Source organism: Sturnus vulgaris, chromosome 9, assembly GCF_052056855.1.
Source record: "Sturnus vulgaris isolate bStuVul1 chromosome 9, bStuVul1.hap1, whole genome shotgun sequence".
NCBI classification, from domain to species: domain Eukaryota; kingdom Metazoa; phylum Chordata; class Aves; order Passeriformes; family Sturnidae; genus Sturnus; species Sturnus vulgaris.
In genome coordinates, this window is record NC_142251.1 from 15,737,296 (window position 1) to 15,758,581 (window position 21,286).

At 36.5% G+C, this 21,286-nt stretch overlaps 1 protein-coding gene across 1 annotated transcript in view; it reads right to left on the reverse strand.

Moving 5' to 3' along the window:
- The window catches only part of LOC148222823 (uncharacterized), a 500,146-nt gene that overhangs the window by 325,900 nt on the left and 152,960 nt on the right, over nucleotides 1-21,286 (reverse strand). The window contains exon 7 of the mRNA XM_088169937.1: nucleotides 20,671-20,721. Within this exon, the coding sequence (XP_088026063.1) occupies nucleotides 20,671-20,721 (51 nt within the window). The remainder of the gene's footprint in view (nucleotides 1-20,670; nucleotides 20,722-21,286) is intronic.

Here is a 21,286-nt window from a genome sequence, read left to right on the forward strand (position 1 = left end):
TACACTTAGGTTATTTTAAAGTAGGTGTTGAAACCCTCAGGCAGCATATTGGACTAGGTGAACAGTCAGAGCTACTGGAAGACCTTACTAAAAATTTATGCCTGGATTCACCATAGGAGAAGGCAAATAGGACAAAGAGGACTTACTATAGGATTTAATGACATCAGCATTCCAGTGACACCGAGTCTATTCCACAGGCTGGAGATGCAATGGGCAGTGAGATAAACATGTCCTTAATTCAACAGACATTGAGTTTATTTTACCACTTGGAAGTAACTGGGCTCTTTGAAGGCAAACAGGACCAGGGTACATGCACTGCTTTAACATCTACTAAACCCCTTTCTGAGGGCATAAGCACTGCTCCTGTCTCATGCTGGCGTCATTTGCATGACTAAAATTCATCCCAAATACACCACACAAAATACTGCAGAATTTCTGTGCCTGCAAGAAGAAAAAATGTTCCTAATGTTTTATTAAAGTCTCGTAATTCTGAACTAGTGTGGTGCCATTTTATATGTGTTGGCAATATCCTCATGAATACCTGTGACAAGTGTCATTAACATAAAATACAAAGTGGAATTGGGAATGATTTAAAATTTAGACACGCACTTGCCACATTTAAAAATGTACTTCACAGATATATTTTTAAACCATGTATTTTTCAAAAACAAGTCAATTCAATGCCTTATATTTTGAGTTTTAATTCCAATCAAGCTAATTTCTAGTCATCATGAACACATACCTGCCAGTAATGAAGGTTGCTTAATTAGGTCCAGATAAAATAGCTACAATTCTGTTTCTGATCCACCTGTCAAAGCAAATCAGTCTTTTACATGACTTTAAAAAAAACAAATTAGACTAGCTGATGATTTTTTGAATATTCAAGTAGACATACTGAAGATAAATTCAAACCAAACTTGTGACTGAACAAAAGCCTGGAACGTGACCCCAAAGATGAAGAGATCTTGTTCTGCCAGAAGCAGATTTCCAAGCTTGGCATTTGAGGATTATGAAGCCAAGGACAGAGTGCTAGAAAAGTGCTACTGGAAAGGACAGCAGTGACTTCCTCAGCTTAGGGCAAGGTAACAATTTCAATGCTATGTAAAATTAAACACAAATAACAATGTTAGAGGTCCTACTTAACACCCCAAAGCCAGGTGATTTCAGAACAGACATGTCCAATTCATAGTTTTATGGGAAAAAAAACCTGTTTCCTGTTCTTGCTACTGTTACAGAAAGAAGTAGAAATTCTAAAAGGGCTGATAGGTTTGAATGCTAAATAATAATTTCTTTTTCACTGGATTTTAAGATGGGCAGTTAGACTGTATACAAAAATGTTTACTGATAGGCAGATGGCAACAAAAGTTGACTGTCACAAATGGATTTGACATATACAATGTTAATTAAAATGACGTATTACAGCTCTGAGAAATCGCTAATAATTGCTTAATACTATAGGAGCTCAACCAACAATCTCCAAAAGTGTAAGATTAGGCATAAGTGCTAGGCAACAGACTAGAGAGAAAACAGTGGTTAAAAGCACCTCTCAGACACAAACTGTTAACATCTAGAACACAAAAAAGGTAACTCAAATTTTAATACAGAAATTATCTACTAGGCTCTGGTATGCAAATCAGACAACATGTGCTTGCTGTTTCTGTGCTTACTGTGTACTCAATCCATTAAGTGAGAAGTCACCAAAAATGGCAGGGTTTCATGTGTTTTTTCTCATTTGAGCCTAGCAGTTCCTGTGCTCAGATGATACTTCTCTCATTCTTTGATTCCCTATCAAAGCAGTTCTACTGATGTTACTTATTAGAGCACTAACTTTACTCCAGTCATTTATGCAGACTGCATTGGCAATTGTTGTGCCTTCTAGATGACTAACTTTTTAATTTTGAAGATTCATAATTTATGATGACTTGTTCTTTTCTTCTGACTGGCATTTTAAGCACCATCCTCAAATTGTCTTTAATTTGTTTAGATTGGACATTTTTCGATTTGGCTTTCCAAATCCAGTGAGTGTCAAGTGATACTATCAATGTATGCACTGATTTCTTACATCACACAGATAATTCCTGTAAAATACAGTCACGGTAGAAACAGGGCACAATTGTTATAAGTGTGTCAGTTTCCATAATGCTTGGGGGTTTTAATTCTTTTCTCTATGAATAAAATCCAGATCAAATAAAGTCATAGTTTTTCCATTTCCCCCATCACATTCATATGAGGAAGTTATGAGTATCAAAGTCTCAAAACCCATTCATGTTTATTTCGTTAGAGTCTCTCCACTTCACTGAAAGGAAACTTGTTAGATGATGCAGTCTGATTTGAATCTCACAACCTCATTTTGTGAAAATAGCAATGCATGAACTTGTTATGCCTACATATTGCAAACAGTTTAACAGGTCCTCCTTGAAATGAGGATATGACTTTTTTTCACCCTCAGCTTATTTTCCTCAGGTTTCAAATGAAACGAATTAAGATCATGAGTCAGAGGATGAGATTTTTTTATTATGTCATTAGGTCCCAGCTTGGGAAGACCTGAGTATTGACTTGGTTGCCAAACTAAGGAACGGAATTCCACAAGTGATTCAAACTCACTTGCCTTACCTAGAATACATGCTGCTCTTTCTAATTCTTTCTGGTACCGGATGGACAATATTACCTCTTATTTCTGCAGTTCTGAAATTACAGGTTGATATGGCCCTGTCTGTATCTGTGAGAAGGAGAGGCAGCTATAGGCTGCTGGCTGTTAAAAAGGGTTGTGTTAACCTGGGCATTTGTACACAATCCACTCCTGGGGTTGTATATAACCACATGCTTTATATTAATTAGCCTCCATGTCCAAAAGACTTACAGATTCTTGTCTTTCACTGTCACCTTTACCGTACTTAAATGGGATTGCATTGAGCTATTTTATTTATGTGCTTTTTTTCTCTAGATCAGAAGTAGATGATATTTATTTGAAATACAGTTGCAGCATTGTTTCAGAATATATCATATCTCATACATTACTGCACTTTGAGCCAGCAATATATTGCAAAACTCCTAAAGACTAAAAAATATAAAACTCTGGATTTTTGCTTCCCATTTTCTGGAAAAAAAATAGAATCACGGAATTATAGATTATCCTGAGCTGGAAGGAACCCACAATGCTCATCAAAGTCCAACTGGCTCTGTACAGGGCAGCCCAAGAATCCCACCATGCACCCGAGAGCTTTGTCCAAATGCTTCTTGAACTCTGCCAGGCTGGTGCTGTGATCACTGCCCTGGGGAGCTGTTCCAGTGCCCAAACACCCTCTGGGTGAAGAGACTTCTGATATCCAACCTAAACCTCCCCTGACACAACCTCAGGCCGTTCCCTCGGGTCCTGTCACTGTCACCACAGAGCAGAGATCGGTGCCTGCTGCTCCTCTTCCCCTCTCAAGGAAGTTGTACCTGCAGAGAGCTCTGCCCTCAGTCTCCTCCAGGCTGAACAGACCCAGTGCCCCCAGCCCCTCCTCACACAGCTTCCCCTCAAAGTCCTTCACCATCTCTTGCTGCTCTCTTTTGGACCCTCTCTAATAGCTTTATTGTCTTCTTATATCATGATGCCCAAAACTGCCCCCAGAATTCGAGGTGAGGATGTAGAAGTGCAGAGCAGAGAAGTACAATCACCTCCCTTGCCCAACTGGCAATGAATCATCTGATACATAACCATCACTGCTTCTTTGCAAGACCTGAAATCTGGATTAAAGGTGTTAAGAATACTGGCAAAAGTTGGCCAGTAGTAGATTGTTTATGCTCACACTTTGCTGACAGGTACACTTGGATTATCAGCTATATGACCTAGAAAGGCTTCTACTACAAGGAGCAATGAAGACCACATGAGATGCCACTAACTCTACTAACATTTGACCAACCTAAACTGGTTGATAGAAGAAGCACATTTGTTTATTTGACTTCTCTTTACTAAAAAAACTGCTATTCAAGCTTTTGCAAATCTCTCTCCAAATTTCTGCTTCTCTGCAGATTGCAGGCTGCAGAGAGCCTGCCTTTTTGAGGTGTTTTGTGCCTTTTGTCGGTGTTAGGACAATAGTTACTTGCTTATCCCATCAGAACTGGGTTTTCCACCTCTTTATGATGTTGTGTGCTCCAATTAATTTTTATTCCATCTCTCATCTAGCTTTAGTATATGTGGCACAATGTTTCGCCAGCTTTATACCCTTCATCAGCACAAAACTCCATTTGTCAGTGCTTATCTGTGCTGTAAAGGGGCAAAACCCCATGACTTACATTGCAAGCCTGCCTCTTCAGAGTGCTCAAAATCATGCCTTTAAAATATGCTTTCAAAAGCCAGTAAGTATTGTACCTTTTTTCCCAACTACAGAGAGCAGGGAGGTGAGGCACTTCACTGTGTAAAATGGCACATGCATTTTGTACTTCTCATGTTCTAATGCTGTTAGCTCAAAGCATTGAATTAAATTGAGGAAGGTTAATGACAGTTCTCAGTCACGATTGCACTGGCCATGATGAAGGAAAGGGGCAAGAGAATGGCAGTTTTATCAATTAAACCCCCTCAATACATTGCTTTAACATTACTGCCATAACACAGTGAAATGCCACAGTTAATCAGATCACAGTTACTACCAATGCTCTCAACTAAGTTCTGGTGACTCCCCTGTTAGGATGTCCTACAAGACGATCAAGTTCTTCATTAATGCTAAGTAAAGGTAGATGCCACACAAATTAGCGTTGTTAATTGTTTAGGGTTATAAATATAGGAGTTATTTGATTTTCATTCTAATTTTAAATTTGCATTATAAATACATAAAGTCAAGACAAATCCCTGTTTCCCTGTAAATCTCAGTTTCCACAAAATAGAAAGCTACAAGCACCTAGCAGCCACGTTGTATCATACAAAGCTTCCAGTATATGCTGGAAGTATTTTGCTTACCTCATTAAATACCAGAAGCAAATATGCCACTAGATCAGTCAGTAACATCTTCTTGCTTCAAATATTTATTTCTTTGCCTCTATTAGGTTGTAACCAACACCTGACTGGTTGAAACCTCCTGCAAGGTCTCATCCCATTTTAGGATTGGCCCTCTCTCCACATCAATAAAATTCAATTGCAATGTATTTCTAGTGCTAGCATGTCAGAGGAATAAATTATTCCATAAAGGGGTCACTTTTTGCTGTAGTTTGCTCTCATGTCCTCACTGAGAAAAGGAAATCGAGAAGCCCAGGCTTGCAGAGGAAGAAAGACAGTATTGGCCAGCAGTAACAGCATTAGATGTAGATGTACCAGACCCCGTTTTCTCTGTGCCTTGAGCAACTGAGTGGGTTTATTTCTATAGGATTAAGAGCACTTACAACTACAACTCCAGGATATTTCAGAGTTAAACAACTAAAAGATTTTGGCCTACTTAGATACTTTAATTACATAAACAGAGAACTTCTTCAGGTTATACTAAAACTAGCAAAAAGACATAGGAAATAGAAAACATCTTCCACAATTTCATTCACCACTCATCTTGAAAATTTCTATTAGCAATATTATTTACATGTCATATCAATATTCTAAAAACTAAAAAAAAAAGCACCTTGTGTCAGGGAGGAGAACGTGTTTCCATTAGCAGCAGGTGGTACGTCATGTATTGGGTGGGGACTACTGAATTACAGGATGGCTCTGGAAGATGCAGGAGCAAAGCTTCCCATGTTCTCAGTGCCAGCCTTGTGAGATCACCTCCCTGCAGCAGAGATGTGGTGCAATAGGGTCCTGTACATGAAGGCAGGCCCACACTTCACATGAGTCTGAAAATACTGCTGTGGACTATGGCAGGTAGGAGGGGACCCCAACTCTGGAGTAGGGGCTGACAAAAGAGGGCTAGAGCAGATCCTTGGAGACTGCAAAATCCTAAATGGTTTCAAGTTAAATCTATCAGAACACTTTTATCAGAACCCTACATGGATAAAAGTGGTTATAGTATTATGATAAATAGGAAGAAGAATAATCTGCATCACTTATGAGAATAATGTCTGATAAATGTTGCTAGTTTCTTCTTTATATAGTGGGGAGATTGTGGCCTTTACAATTTTACAACTATTAATTTGAGGAAATAGGTAATGAAAAGGTTAATGAAAGGTTTTAATCATAATTGTGATGACGATGACCTAACAGAAAGCCAAGGAATCTTGCAATTAAAAAGGAATACCAAAATTCTATTTATCCATTGCCAGAACACAAAGAAATGCCACCATTAATTATACACCACATTGATTAGTAAAAAAGCTGTCATGTATCCCTTTGACACAACAATCACTTGAATGGTAGTATTATACCACTATCCACCAATACTATCTCTCTACAACCTTCAGCTGCTGGTGCCATATTCTATGGCTCAAAATGCTGATCCCACAGCTTGGGTAGACTTGAAGCAGAAAAATCTCATTGAAATCTGTGACTTGGATCTTTCTTTACCATCCTAATATACAGAGCAGAACCCTCCTCTTTGTTCATAAAAATATGCACCTATAAAATAATGTATGTACTGTCTGCTGAATATTCTCTACTATTCATGAAGTTAAAATTAACTCCTTATTTTAATTGCTTATCAGTTCCATAAGCATAATTCCCATGATTTAACCTGCTTTCATGGGGATCTGCTACCCTTCCATATAGAACTTCACATTTTTATGAATTTTTTCTGTTTAAAATGTATATGTATGTAAATTATTATGCATCTGAGCCTTTCACATCAGAGGTACACTATAAATACTAAATCAACGTGAAAAACATCATGTCTGCTTTAACTTGACTTGATTATGTCTAAATATGAAAAAATAAATTAGCATTTTACTCTATTTTTAGTTGTCTTCATTGTATTATACTGTATATTTGCTTCAAGTGTGTAGATTAACACGTCTCCCAAATATTTCCGATAGGTTTATGCTAATAAAGTGTAACTTAAAACAACACATGAGGGACTAGGAAGAGAAAGTCAGATGTCTAATACAGATGTTCCTTAACTGAAGGACAAATATGCTGGAAACCTTGGAATATTGAGTTTTGTCTTCTCTCAGAACAGACCTACCTATTGCAGCTGGTAAATGTAGCACAAGTTGTGTTTAAAAAAGGCTGAGACAATACAAAGCTTTCTTCTAATTTAGATTACATTTTGGCTCATGTTTTCCATAATTTATTATTGATTACTCTTAGATTTATTACCTATATTTTAGCTAGTGATTCAGGCAATTTAAAAAATAAAGCAAATAAAGCTACAAAATGCTGCAATTCAGCAATTGTGCCAAAGACCATTTTTCTTGTCCATAGACGTGATTGACATAGGAATGTGACTCAGGAAGAAAACATTATTAATACGAAGAAAAGTTACAACTTTTGAATTATGTTGGCTTGCCTTGGAAGTAACTTCCTGGGTTACATCTGCATTGCATATTCTGATAAGTATATATAGATTCTCTTTACACATTTTATCTTCTTTAATAATTTTTCTAAATGCAGAAGAGGGGAAAATAAAGACATATTATTAATAAACAAGCAATTAAACAGGTTAGGGCAACAATGCAATGCTGGTCATTCAGGAACCCTGTGCTAATTTTAATTAGCTACTTTCCCTTGCTTTCAAATGTAATTAAAGCAGCTTAGTTGTGCTCAGTGATGCAAACCACCTTATTTAATCACTAACATTATTTCCCTGAACTATTAATGATTTTCAAAATGCTTGTTTATGCAGAATTAGAACAGTAATTATCTTACCAGTTAATTTTGTACCTTCACATTTCACACCTCGCTCAAACGTCATTCATTTACCATAGCCTTTCTGTCAAAACAAAGAAATGCTTGTTCTAAATGTGCTTCTGACTGCCAAATTGAAAGCCAAGTTTTGTAACACTAATAAAGTAGCTCCCAAGTGAAACAGGTGTAGTAATTTAGACCCTTCCTGTCTTAAGCTTGCACGTACATGCTATGTCTTTTCTTTATTAGCTTTAAAATGAGAGCTTGGTGTGCAAAATAAGCTATTTAATTCAGACTTGTGGAGCAGAATATAATCTTTAATTTAAACTAGAGCCGTAAAAAAAGGCCTTTAATTTTAACTGGCATGTGCGTGTGAATTTGAATTAATAATCCAGAAAATTGAAACTGTTTTGCTGCTGTTGCTGGATAGTGACTGTTCTTCACATGCCCTTAGTTTTCACTCACTCCATTTCTCTCTCCCAAGCTTTGCCTAGTGCCTATTTCATGATGTTGCTGTCTTACAGAAAGGGAATTCTTATAAGAAAAACAAAAAAATTCGGTTGATTGAATTCTTGCAAAAACATATTTTGTTGAAAGAAATTCTTATGTCTGTATATTTTGGTTTATAAGAAGAATATAATTGGTATATTCATTACATCTATTTAAGGCAGAATTTAAATATACCATGAATTTATATTTCATAAATTATCAGATTTTTTTCTCTGTTATTTCTTTTAGTGTAAATTAACAACTAATTGTGGCATTATAATCACAAAATACAACAGTATTACAATCAGCAAATAACTCTTTCTCCTAACTCTTATGAGAAAGGGAAGTCTTCCCTATTACTAGGAAAGCTAAGCAACTGCCTAAAGTCATAAAAAGAAAATTTGTGGCAGAACTAGAAAAGAGAAAACTCCATCTCTCAGCTGCTCTGAACAGTCTGAGGTCTCACACACTTAGACCAAGTTGTGCAGCAAGTTCTGGTGGTGAGCACTAATTGTTGCTTTTGCAGGAGATGGATTGTGAACCAGAGGAGAGCCTATGAAGAGTCATTCTGACTCCCCTCTTTGCCACATCAGACTAAATATCTTTCTCTGTAATCCAATTCAATCCACAAAACTAGAAAACAGCCTAAAAATCCCACTGTAAATGAGGCCTATCCTGTATACATTGCGTCTGTGGATAGCACAAACACACATCTGGCAAAATTCCTTCTGAAGAAGGGGACAAAAAAGACTGGATTTGATGCAATGCTTACACCACTGACATAATTTTTTACAGGAAGCATAATTGCAAACAGAGTATAAAATCTCAGCTTTTAAAGGCTTGTTAATGCAATTAAATTTAAACACAAAAGCAGTACATTTGACCCCCACGGGACCCCTTTAAAGGCTAAAGTTACCCATGTAATAAAAAGAGATGGCTGGATGGACACCTAAGAGGCCAACAATAATTTTGCACGTATTTGTTAGAGGTACAGGGTCACTACAGTCAAGATTTTAAATACTACATCACATTTTGGAAATATTCTTTCTAAATACATTATAAATCATACAAAAGAAAGCAAATCAATATGCAAAAAAACTGTTTTAGTTAAAATGCCATATTTTGTCTAAAAGCTTTACATGTACCCTGACAAAGTAGTTATATTTTAATATATTTAAATATATTGTATTTTTCCAGAGATTCTATAATTTTGAGACAGCTAAAATTATTTCAATATTTTCAGATGCCGAAGATTCATGGTCTCCTGGCAACTAGCAATCACATGGCTGGAGAGGTTTTGGCCTACTGTTACAATGCCGTTGTATGTTTGGTTGATGATTTATTCAAACCCAGTTGCAAACCTGCTGTTAGCTCCCTCATCGCTTTAATGCAGCCAGTCTACCATTCATAACTGTCAAGAACCAATTCATTGGGACTTGAGCTTATTAAGCACCCAAAGTGTGTGGTGAACATACGCAGTTTTGTGCCTCAGAATGTGAATAAACACTATCGTTTCCATCCATTCAAATCGAGTCTCTGATGTTTTTAACACCATGCATTATTTTTATCTTGTTATCAGAATACTCAGCCATGAACTCCAAAGAATCCATTGTGCACAGCTTGGTGTTAGCAGGTGTCAGTAAAGCCTGGCAACCTCCTGCCTAACAGGGCGCAGGCACAGAGGGAGAGGGTGGTTTAATACACTGTGCTTGCAAAAAGTTACTGTAGGCACAGAATATGAGCTTTATGGTTTCACACAGAAACAGGAAGGACAGGCTCATCTTATGGATACAGCACAGTACTTGGAGAAACAATTATTTTCTTAAATACTGCTTTATTTGAGAGGAGAAAGATGGCTCTGGCAATTAAAGGAATAATCACAGTGGATATTTACTCTATTGAGGACAATATATCAATTCTCTTGGTCAAATATGCCAACTGTATAAATAATATAAAGAGGAAATGGGTTTTGAAAATAAAATATTACTTAACAAGTTCATTTATATTTTAATCTAACTCTGTTAATCCAATAGTCTCAAAAAGACATATTTGAATTGCAGGCTTTAATAGTTTTTCATGTTGAATAACATGGTAATATGATTTTTCTCCATTCTGTACACATAAGGAACATTCTAAAATGTGTAGCCACAATTACACAGTAACAGTGTGCATGATATTTAATGCTAGACTGGGAATAAAGCTGGTTTGAACCATTTGGTTTAAAACAACCATAAACGGCCATTTGAACATAATGATTCTGGTATAATATGCTTGGCTTAAATTTTAAGAATTGTAGTGGAGAACAGATAACATTCTGAGCACTAATTTAATTTAAGTTAGGACTACTGTAGAATTCAAGTTCTGACCAAATAACAATTAAATAAAATGTGAGGTTGTTTTTGGGGTGTTTTTTTGATTTTGTTTTTGTTGACACATAAGACTCAGAATTTCTTGAAAAAAAAAATTATTATAAAAATGTCAGCAAGAATAATTGGAGGGTCAAAAGGTTTTTTGCTTGAGTGTTTGCTGATGTTGTGCCCATCCCATCAAGAATTTCAAAAGATGAATAAAATGGCACTCTATCTTCTGGACAGCTTAATGTTTGTCTTTGCTGTCAAGCAAAAGGGGATGCAATTCTATCCCTACCAAGAAGATTAGAATAATGCAGAAAATATGACAAACCAGAACAATTCACAACCAGTCATATCACACATTGAGGGGTCTAGACTCCTTTAGTACATAGAGACTGACACACACAGCCCTAATGAACAAAGGTTGTTCACCAATAACAAATGTAATTTCTTAGCAGCTCTTCACATTTTAATGAAGAATTTAACACAAATAACTTCTTAAAATTACTCAAAATCATCACAACATCAGTTAACTACACTAGAGCTTAACCTGATGCTGTGAACAGAACAGGCCCCTGTGTACACTCAGGAGTGGCTGCAACAGGACTATTCTGCATTGCACATGGGAGTCATTGTGGGAAAAACCCTTCCAGAACTATTGGCAGAGTCATGGTAGAGCAGTATGAATATACATGTACATTTTTCAGAAGAACAATTGCCCTAGAAAATTAATCATCATTCCTTTTCTACAAGACTTTCAGTTCAACTCATGGCTTCTTTTAACATAAACACAGTGGACACAGTACTCCAGGCTGTTACATTTGTTTTGTGGCAATGAAATGCAATTAAATTTAACTAGCCATTAACTGGCAAATATACACAGTGTTTGGGCTTTACCTTTAAATAAAGCTTACTGCTGCTCCAAGTTAATTAAAATCCTCTGCAAATTTGGAAGAAAGCTTTCAGAAATTTTATCTCTAAATCTATTTTCATGGTTACCTATAGAAATACCTATTCTTTGGAAAGTCAAGGTGCTGTGCAACACTCCTGTGGTCTCTTTCATTCTATTACAACAAATGCAGTTCATTTTTCAGATGTGTGAAGCAATTCAGTGCTGTCTTACTCTTCCTGAATATTTAATGATTCCTCAGAGATGACATCAAATGAAACTTTTGGTATAACCAAAACTGATTACCTTTTTTTGCCATGATCGCATCTATAGATGTGATAAAGGTTTCATGGAATAATGACTGGGTGTTTGCATCCAACTTTTCACACCATTAGTCTGATGATAAACACACAGAAACGCCTGAGTCTAACTTGCTCTGTACTAAACTCATTATATCTTATCTTCCCTCATCAGATACTCAGATCTGTTCATTAATGCCATGTATACACCTGCCCCCAAATATAGGAATGCAATGAAATGAATGAAACAAAAAATGATGGGTAGTGGTAGCAATTTCTAGTCTCCAAATTATTTAACCATTTCTTATCCAGAGACTTAATCTGGGAGAAGTAATCAACAGTTAAATTAATCAAGGAATGCTATCAGGGAAGGGAGGAAAACAATCTCAGCAAGCCAACCAGTGCAGCTTTGCACTTTGAGGAAGGATCCAATACAAATAAGGAATAACCTGTGCATTTCTGTATAGCCTATTTCTTTAAAATTATGACAATTACACAGCCTCCTAAAATAGCTGCTCCCACCCCTCAATTAGCATAATAGAATGAAAGATTGCTTCTTTCCTGATCTGTATACAAATTTCCTATCCTACCCACAGGAAGAAGAATATCTTGCCCTGCACTTAGTGAATCTAAGGAACAGCTGGTCACTCTCCTATTCGTAGCAATCATTTAGAACTTGTATTATTCACCCCTCAGTCTTTTCTTAGCTAGGTAAATCCAGGAGTTTCAAGGGGGCTTGTTTGTTCTGTTTCACAAGTCTTTATCTTGACCAAAACTCAGGCAGAGTATTGAATCTCAGGTCTAACACTTCAAGGAGTAATTTTCTCCCAGATTTTAAATCTAAGGGTCCTGATCATGTATCACGTAATTAAACCTTGGAGGGTTTTACCCCCAATACTTAACAAGATGTCTGGAATTCAAAAGTTAATCTTCTGAATGCTTGCAAACTCTTCTCAACTGGTGTCAGCCAAAAATTTTTTATTGCTATCTGCTGCTATATCATCAGAGAGAAGGACTGGATCCTTGGGGAAGATTGTTGTGTACATCCCTGAGTTGCTAAACAAAGTATTGCTATCTTCGAGTATTTTTAAACATTTATGTAATTGTTGCTCTTAGCTTCATCCAGGTCGTGGTTTCTTACACTACAATCTCTACGCTTTAAGCATAAAAATGATATTTTAAAAATATTTATTTCAATCACAGAGCAGATCACAGTTCTTTTGTCAATGAACATAATTGAAATGAAAGGGAAGGGATACTTCATTTGCCTTAAAAACTGATGAAAGAAGATACAAATTAGGAGAAAAGTGAGGTCATCAACAAGCAGAATGCCAGGAAATATAATGGATAAAGCCAACTTTAAAAACTGTCCATAAGACTAATCATAAATATGGCCAGTTAAATTCCCCACAGAATTTTCAAAGGCAGGAGGACTACACAAGCCAGGTAACAGTAGTAGTTTTGCTTTTATGTAATCTAAACTGTCAAGTCCCATACAATATGTTTGTGTGCTAGAGAAAAAAAAAAATAGCTCTTCTCTTACTCTTCCATACTTGAAAAATTAACAAGACAATTTGTATGAATAAGGTTTGGTTCCTTAACACTGCTAATCCTTCCTCAGAGCCTTGGGTTTCCACAGAGGCTGAAATACACACAAGGACTGAATCTCCTTCCTTTGTAGGATACCCTCCAGAGAAGACACCCTTCCCTTGTAGATCTCAGACCACATAGCCCTGGCCTTTGGCTCTGCCTATTCGGTTTTTTTCTCATGCATTCTCACTTTTCATCTATTCACAAGAAGGTGAGTTTTTATTTACCAACTCAAGGCCCACAAAAGCAGTGTGACAGATTGCAAGTAGTATTTCCACATCTTCCCCCATGAAAGAAAGTCCTTTAAAAAAACTTTTAACCCGTAAAATATCTACCCCGTTCCTTACAAGTATATTTCCATATTTCTTAAAAAACAGTATTCTGACATGAAGTTAGGTGTGAAAGAACATCATGTAAGCAAAGTATAGTTAATACTAACTTTAAATATGTACAGACTAGCATACCTCTGCAAATATGTAGAGACTAGCATACCTCTGCTTTATTAAAAAGGAGAACTACATTTGGTCATACATGATGATGATTCCTCACATAAGTAATTTCAAAGGCAGAACTAAGACAAATTTTTTCCAACTTCCACACAAAAATCCCAAAGAGACTAAACTATCATCAGGGATGGAGGAATATTTGTTTATTGCCTGTATGTATCAAGGCAGTTTTCTTCATTAGTGTAATGAACAATGAAACTAAAATCAATGCACACTTTCAGATGAAATGGGTCACTTGTTTTGTCTTTCCCCTTGCAGAAAGGGATATTCAGCACCTCTGTTCATGGCTTAGGTCTCATTGAGAGAATGGATGAATGCTCCAGAGCACTTGTACAGGTCTCTCTCACTGCCTTGTGCATTCAGCCCCCATGCTCAGAATCTCTGCCAGCTTAGATGAAAACCGTAATATTTTTGTAACTATTGTGTTTTGACAGTGTCAGGGTTAAGTGATGTAATAGGTAGGAAGCAGAGAGCCTCATAAATTGTATTAAAAGTTAAAGTTTCAGTGCAATAGCCAAAGGTGCATGAGGTAATGTATCCACAGTTCTCAATCACAGTCTCCTTTATTATGGCCTATTTCCACCAGTCTAATCTGAAATGAATGCATTAGGTTTTGTGTTCTTTGCACAGTTGCTGCCAGCATCACTCTGCCCTTCCTCCTGATTTCCTTGGTAGTTTGGGAGCCTACGGGAGGGGTGGATTAAATTGGAAAATATAAATAACAAATCAAAAATTAAAATTGATTGGATAAACAATTTCCCTGTTTCTTAATAAGTGATTGATTTTTTAATCAATATTCATTATTTCTCAGAACATACCAAACTGTTTATTGAATAAATGAATGGGTGAAACTACAGTGACATGAAATCAAATAGGTGAACCAATTTCTTTAATAACATGGGCTGAACGGCCCACCTTATCTTACCTGGTTGAAACTAAAAGTCAGAAATTCAACACCATTGACTAGATGATCCAAAAAAAGGATGCAATTTGTTTTCATGTTTGATACGCACAGGTGTATAGCCACATGCTGATTTGTGCGATATTTCTAAATTGTACTGGAAAGTTACTTTCTTTTTGATACAACTTTTGTGTTCTTTCTCACAATTCTTCATTAGTCAGCATACTGCAAACCTAAAATAAAATTCAGATCTGAAAAATGAGATCTGTAAAACTGTTCACTGTAAAGGCTTCAGGCATGGCAAATGAATTTCTCTAATAAGTTTTTATTCACTTGTATCAGATTCAGTGGTACACATATAAACTATACGCTACATCCTAATATATACTTCAGACTATTTCATTTTTTCGGCATAATGTAAAAAATAATCTTTTGAGGCACAGAGGTTCTGATGTTCTTTTTTTCAGTTGAAGAAAAAGCATTAGGGTATGAGATCTCCAAGAAATGCTTGCAAATTTGTTTCAAACACAAGCAAGGATATTAATTTGATTCTACATAATACAGATCATATCATTTACACGATCTTCAACTCACAAATTTCTTCCAGTATGTGGAAATATTTAACTTTCATTTGTACTCAGAATATACAAGATTCTTCTTATGAAAAAATATAAACAGTACTAATCAACTGTTAGTTAATTTGTAGGATGCTTGCTTTAGCATCAATTTTAACTTGTCACAATTAATTTAATATATGACCAAACATCAGTATAATTTCATTGCTACAAAGACATAAAAGTATGGAATAACCTGAGAAATGAAAGGAATAGAAAAGACTGCTGTTTCAGTTTGTACACTAATTCCATGTGTTCTTTGTTGTCAAAATTAATTATACAGAAACCAAGTATCAATCTATTGTGCTATGTTGTCACCTGCAATAACACTAATGTAAGAAGAAGTTTCATTAAACTCACTTTTGTAGATCACAGATTTCTGCAAATGGTACAGGTCTATGGTAAAACCAGAAATCTAACCTAAAATCTGAAACTTCAAATCTAATTTCGCTTTCAAAGTTAATCTATTTTACAGCACTGCTTTCCAATAATAAAGAGGTAAGTTCAGCTGTTAACACTAAAAACTGGCATTTTGAAAGTATTAACTACTGAAATGAAGCTGTTTCCTCCCATAATATATAAATATTCTGCAGAAATCCAAGTACAGTCACCATCCTGTATAAAACACATTTCTAGAGGATTCAGGACTATCTGACAACATGAGTCATCATCACTGACCAAAACACTTCACCCTAATTCCAAGCATAAAATCCCAGGCACTAATGCTCTGGATTTATTCACAGAGCTTTCAGCTCCCTTAGTCTGGCATTTTGCACCTTCCACTTTAATATACATCTACATAAGCTTGTTAAGGTCCAGTTTCCCTTTGGAAATTTTAAAACGTGTTATTTTTTCACTATGAGCTTGCTTCAAATGGCCGTGATTGTCCCCTCGGTGGAGGCAATAGTTGGCAAAGCCAGCAGCAGAGCAGTAGAGGCAGTTTCTGTCACAGGCACTGGCCAGGAGATGGTGGCAGAGAGCGGCTCTCCCTCAGCCCCTTCAGCGCTCTTTGGAATCCTCAGAGACCCCAAGGTACTTTGGACACCTCATTACCCCCGCACGGCAGTGTCCTGACTTGTGCCATCAACTTAACTTTTATGGTTTAGGATAAGGTAACAAGTTCAAAACATTGGTTAACACCCAGTTTGTTCAGTCAGATCTGGGCACTTGCATAAACACACTGCAGGCTGGATGCACTCAGCTCTCCCTCTTCTGCTGAAGAACCAAGTTTCATGACATCAGTTTTGGTAGTGATAAAAATCAAACATTTTCTGGAGCCATTATTGCCTAAAATGTTAATGCAGTTTACTTTTTTCAACTGTGATCGATAGCTGGAGGAAAAGTGCCCATAAATTACTAAAGGCAAATACGATTCTATTAGCACTCAGGAGATTTTGCAACATTTGCCAGTCTGTTTTACTGGAAAAAAAAATTAATTTGTTGAAAGCCTAGTTTTTTACCTGTCTTTGTCTTTCTCTGTAGAGGAGGGATATTTTTATCAGGAGTCATTTAGGAGATGTAATTCTAATGTACTATAGCTATAGGTTTCAATTAATGTTCTACCTCTCTGTCAGCTTTACATTCCATGTTTTATGAAATCATTAACTATTGTCATGTTTCTATTATGATACTATTAGGAAATAAAGAGATGTATGTAAATGGAGATGTAAAATAAATGTATGACAGTTTCTAGGAGCAACATCTGTGCACTATCATACGTGTTTACACTAATTTTCTAAAGATTGTTCCATTCATTACAGAGCATTGTTACTTGCTGTGGCACAACCCTTATTTCCATGCATTTAGGGATTCAAGCAAAGAGAGGGTAAATGAGAGCCTAATCAATACCACTTTTCATTTTGCTTCTAATGTGCTGCCTTTCTCTTTCTTTTCTTCATGAACAAATCCAAAAAAGATCCTGACGTTACAGTCATAAAATGTAATTCTTCTGCAGAAACACAGACAATAATGCTCTCTGTATTCAGGCATATTGCATATTCTAATGGCATTTGGCTAAATTGAGTATGGATTTAACATCAAAGGCTTCATGAATTTTTCAAATGAGATATTAAAGTCAATATTTCAAGTGAAAGATATTTCAATTTAGTTGCATACACAACAATAAAAAACTTCTACAAGGCAGAGGTACTAGTGGCTATGGCAGTATTAGTTCATTCAGGAAATTATTAGTTTATAAGAAAATCAAACAGAAGGTTGTGATACAGCAATGACACTGAATAAATTAGACTAACTGATACACGAGAACATACCACATCTCTTGAAGTCTGAGCAGAACTTGCTACTGGCATGTTCAGTCCTTCAAGCAGGACTACTTTTGGGGATATTTTATTTATTTATTTTGTAATTTCAAATGGTTCCGCCTAGATTTGCATTCAGAACCTCAGAAATCTGCTTACATTCATCTCTGAAATGTCATGGCCTACTGTATGCAAGAAACACCCCAATCCTGTTTCTTTTTTAATCTAAGTGCATTTTGCTCTGTATTGTCAATGCTTATGCAACACTGCTTCTGATTTCACACTGAGTTATGGAACATTGAGACTACTCAGTGCTCACAAACAGTCCACCGAGCTCTGACTACTTCTATGTCCTGGCAGAGATAAAGACTTGCAAACAAAACAACACAGATCCTGGGCATTCTTTTCCTTTCCTATTTCGAGCATGTGGAATGTAGCAAAATGCCCAAAATGCCTTGACAAATGCCTGAGGAACACATACATTTGTGTCACCTACGGCTCCTGGGAGGGCTGGATGCCCTACACACATGTGCTCCTAGTGTGTATTTAGGCAGCTGACTCACAGGGACATCGTGCTACTCTAAGACCCAAACACACCATTTGTTCACACACAAAAAACAGAAGAGACCAGAAACTACAAATATATGCCACTGAAGATGAAATGAATACCGATTTTACTAGTCATTCTTATATTACTAAAAACTAATTATAATTGAGTACCAGGGGTAAGTTACACTGATTTAAAACTTCGACTATCAGGTACTTTGGGCTAACAAATCACTACAAAGAACTGATCCTAAAAGCACTGCCCAGAAACTAGCAGGTTGTTTGTCTCTACAGTATTCACCCAAAGTGTTTGCACTTACTGTGAGAGTGCTTCAAGGGCTCACAGAGAAAACAAAGCTGGTGCTAACTAAACGTTAAACTGCTAGGCTTGTTTCTACCATGGCTGCAGGACTGATAGCAAATGCTGATCTGTTACTCAGGACTAAACAAAGCTAATAGCCTTGTGGGGAACACTTGCAGAGACTGAGGCAGGCCATCCTTGCCCTGTTCAAACGCTACCGAACTTGTAGCACTGGTCTTGGGGTCCTAGACAGGTCTTTGTTCACCCCTAGGGCTTTTCTGAAGTTCAGTGTTCAAAGTGCTATAATATTTCCATAAAATGAGAAGTGCCACCATCTCAAAGGTAATCAATCAAGGATGAATATCATCTTCAGAAACAGTACTCTTCAGAAAAAGTATTTTTCGTGGTAACAAAGGTAAGGCAGAAGCCTTGTATAGATAATAAGATCCAATAATAACTACAATTGTATTTTCAAAATTGCCTCTGGGGCTGGGGAATATGGTTTCCTTTTCTTATGTTTTGATTTCTGGACATGTCTGAGATTGTTCTGAAAACTACAGCTCATGCTTAGTGAGGCAGTAGTACATCCAAAAACTTCCAGATGAAATTATTGAAATTTTGATTATTTTTATGACATAAAATGACACTGTTAAGAGCAAAGATTCCCCCATGATGTCTACTCAGTCTGAGAATAACGTTTAAAGAATGATCCTCTGAATTGAATAATTTGCTACTTTGCTTGCTGATTATAGGGATGCCCATAAAGCTAAGAGTACTTCTCTTACAAGATCTGTGTCAAAATGAGAGCTCAAATCCTTCTTTAGAGCACTGCTAAATAAACAAGGAATATCTGGAGCTCAGATCAGAAGAGGAAACCAAACTGTAGGATTTGACCTTGGACAACCAAATGCTATGCCAAAACCAAAATCATTCACATATCATGCTGCACATACCTTTTGAATTTAATGTAAGGTTTTATTGAAAACATATGAGTAGATTAACCATAAAAATAAACTGAAGAGATTGTGCTACCTAAAATATGTCTTTGACTATTAACTGGTGATAATCTGCATTGATCCACATTGCAATTTCATTGCAGATTTTACTCACATTAAGATGTATGACAAGGAAACCACAGAAAAAGCTGATTTAAACAGGTATTTCACATTAACTCAACAATATATGCAGTACATAACATCTTTCATGGGAGTTCAAGTATTCTACCTAATTCTTTGCAATTTCATTGTTGTTATAAATAAGGAGTAATGAAAGTCCAGTTGACAGTCACTTGGTTTTCTCTAATTTCATAACTTTCTAAAATTTTCTGATTAGCTCTTGAACTTTCCTCTTTATGGAGTCTAAAGAAGAAACTGTATTATGTAGTTAGACTGAAACTCATGGCATGGGAAGGGAGGTTACATTTTTTTGGATCTACCATTATTACAGCAGGAGCAAGCACAGCTGCTTTCAGACTTGTTAATACATTCTGTAGGGAATGAAAGCCTTGAAAAGGATGGTACTTGTGTGAATTTCCTCCCCATCCACGCAGCAAACGGAGCTGGCAGTCCACCAAAGCTCCAAACATAACACTCCTGCACTGTCTGGCAGAAGAATGTGGCACTTGATTAAGGAGAAAATGGTGCTTTTGGGGCACTGCACAGGATCATCTTCAACACAGAGGAAGAATTGTGAAGGATGAAGGACAGAAAGGTGGGAAATGTGTGTTTGACTAGGTGAAGAAATCATCCCTGGATCACACTGTAATGCTATTTTCTTTCCATTTGTTACAGGCCAAGTCTACAGCATTAGGTAGAAGTAAGATACACCAGGACTCTCAACAGACTTTTTTTAGTCTTTATCTGGGAAATGCATTTATTATGAAGTGTTAGATGGCTCATAGCATCTGTGATAGTCCTCCAAGCTAAGGTGAATTTTGTATGTTTTTACAGAGTGGCAAAGCAGGAAATAACTTTAAAAAACACTTTAGTCAGTAGAAATCAAAATAAGAAAAAAGCCTAAAGAGCAATCAAAAACCGGACTGTTCACCAGATACACAAGAATAGGAACATCCTCAGTGCAAAGTATAATGAACAAATTCATTAGTAATGTGGACAAATGCTTTCTCCATCAACTCAGTCCATAGTTTGAAAGCCACACAAGATCAATGAAGAACAACAGAACTCACCCAACTTCAGTAGTTCAGCAAAGAGCTCTGTGTGCTCGTCCACCCACCTCCCTGGAAAAAAGAAGGGTTACATGTCAGGAATGAGTCCAGTAATTATCTTCTAACACAGGAGCAACGCCAGCAACATTCTGGTAATGGCAGCATTAATGCTAAAAGTTTACATTTTCAAAAGTGAAAACATTCACAGACACAATCTGGATATTTTAACTGTCACAGGCCTCAGCAATCTGATATTGCTTAGCCTTGTGGCCAAGGCATTAAGCCACTGGTATCTATCTGCCACAGAGAAGAACAGATCTCAGTACTTCCCTAATAAACTCAATAATTAATCCACCAAAATTTGAAAAAGAAAAACAAGGGACACGTCACTATTTGCAAATAAGAAACAAAGAAAAAATTTAATTATTTTGCTAAAAATAGATAATGAAAATATTGTCTACTCTATGGTACAGCCAGAAAACAACATAAAGCTTTAAAGTTCTACAGTAATTCAAATTAATTGAAGTCATTATAAATCCCAAAATACAGAGAATAACTTTAATTCATTTACTTGGTCAATCGTTTCACTTACCTTTCAAAACAAAGCAAAACAAAACCAAAAAAAAAGAGCTAATAA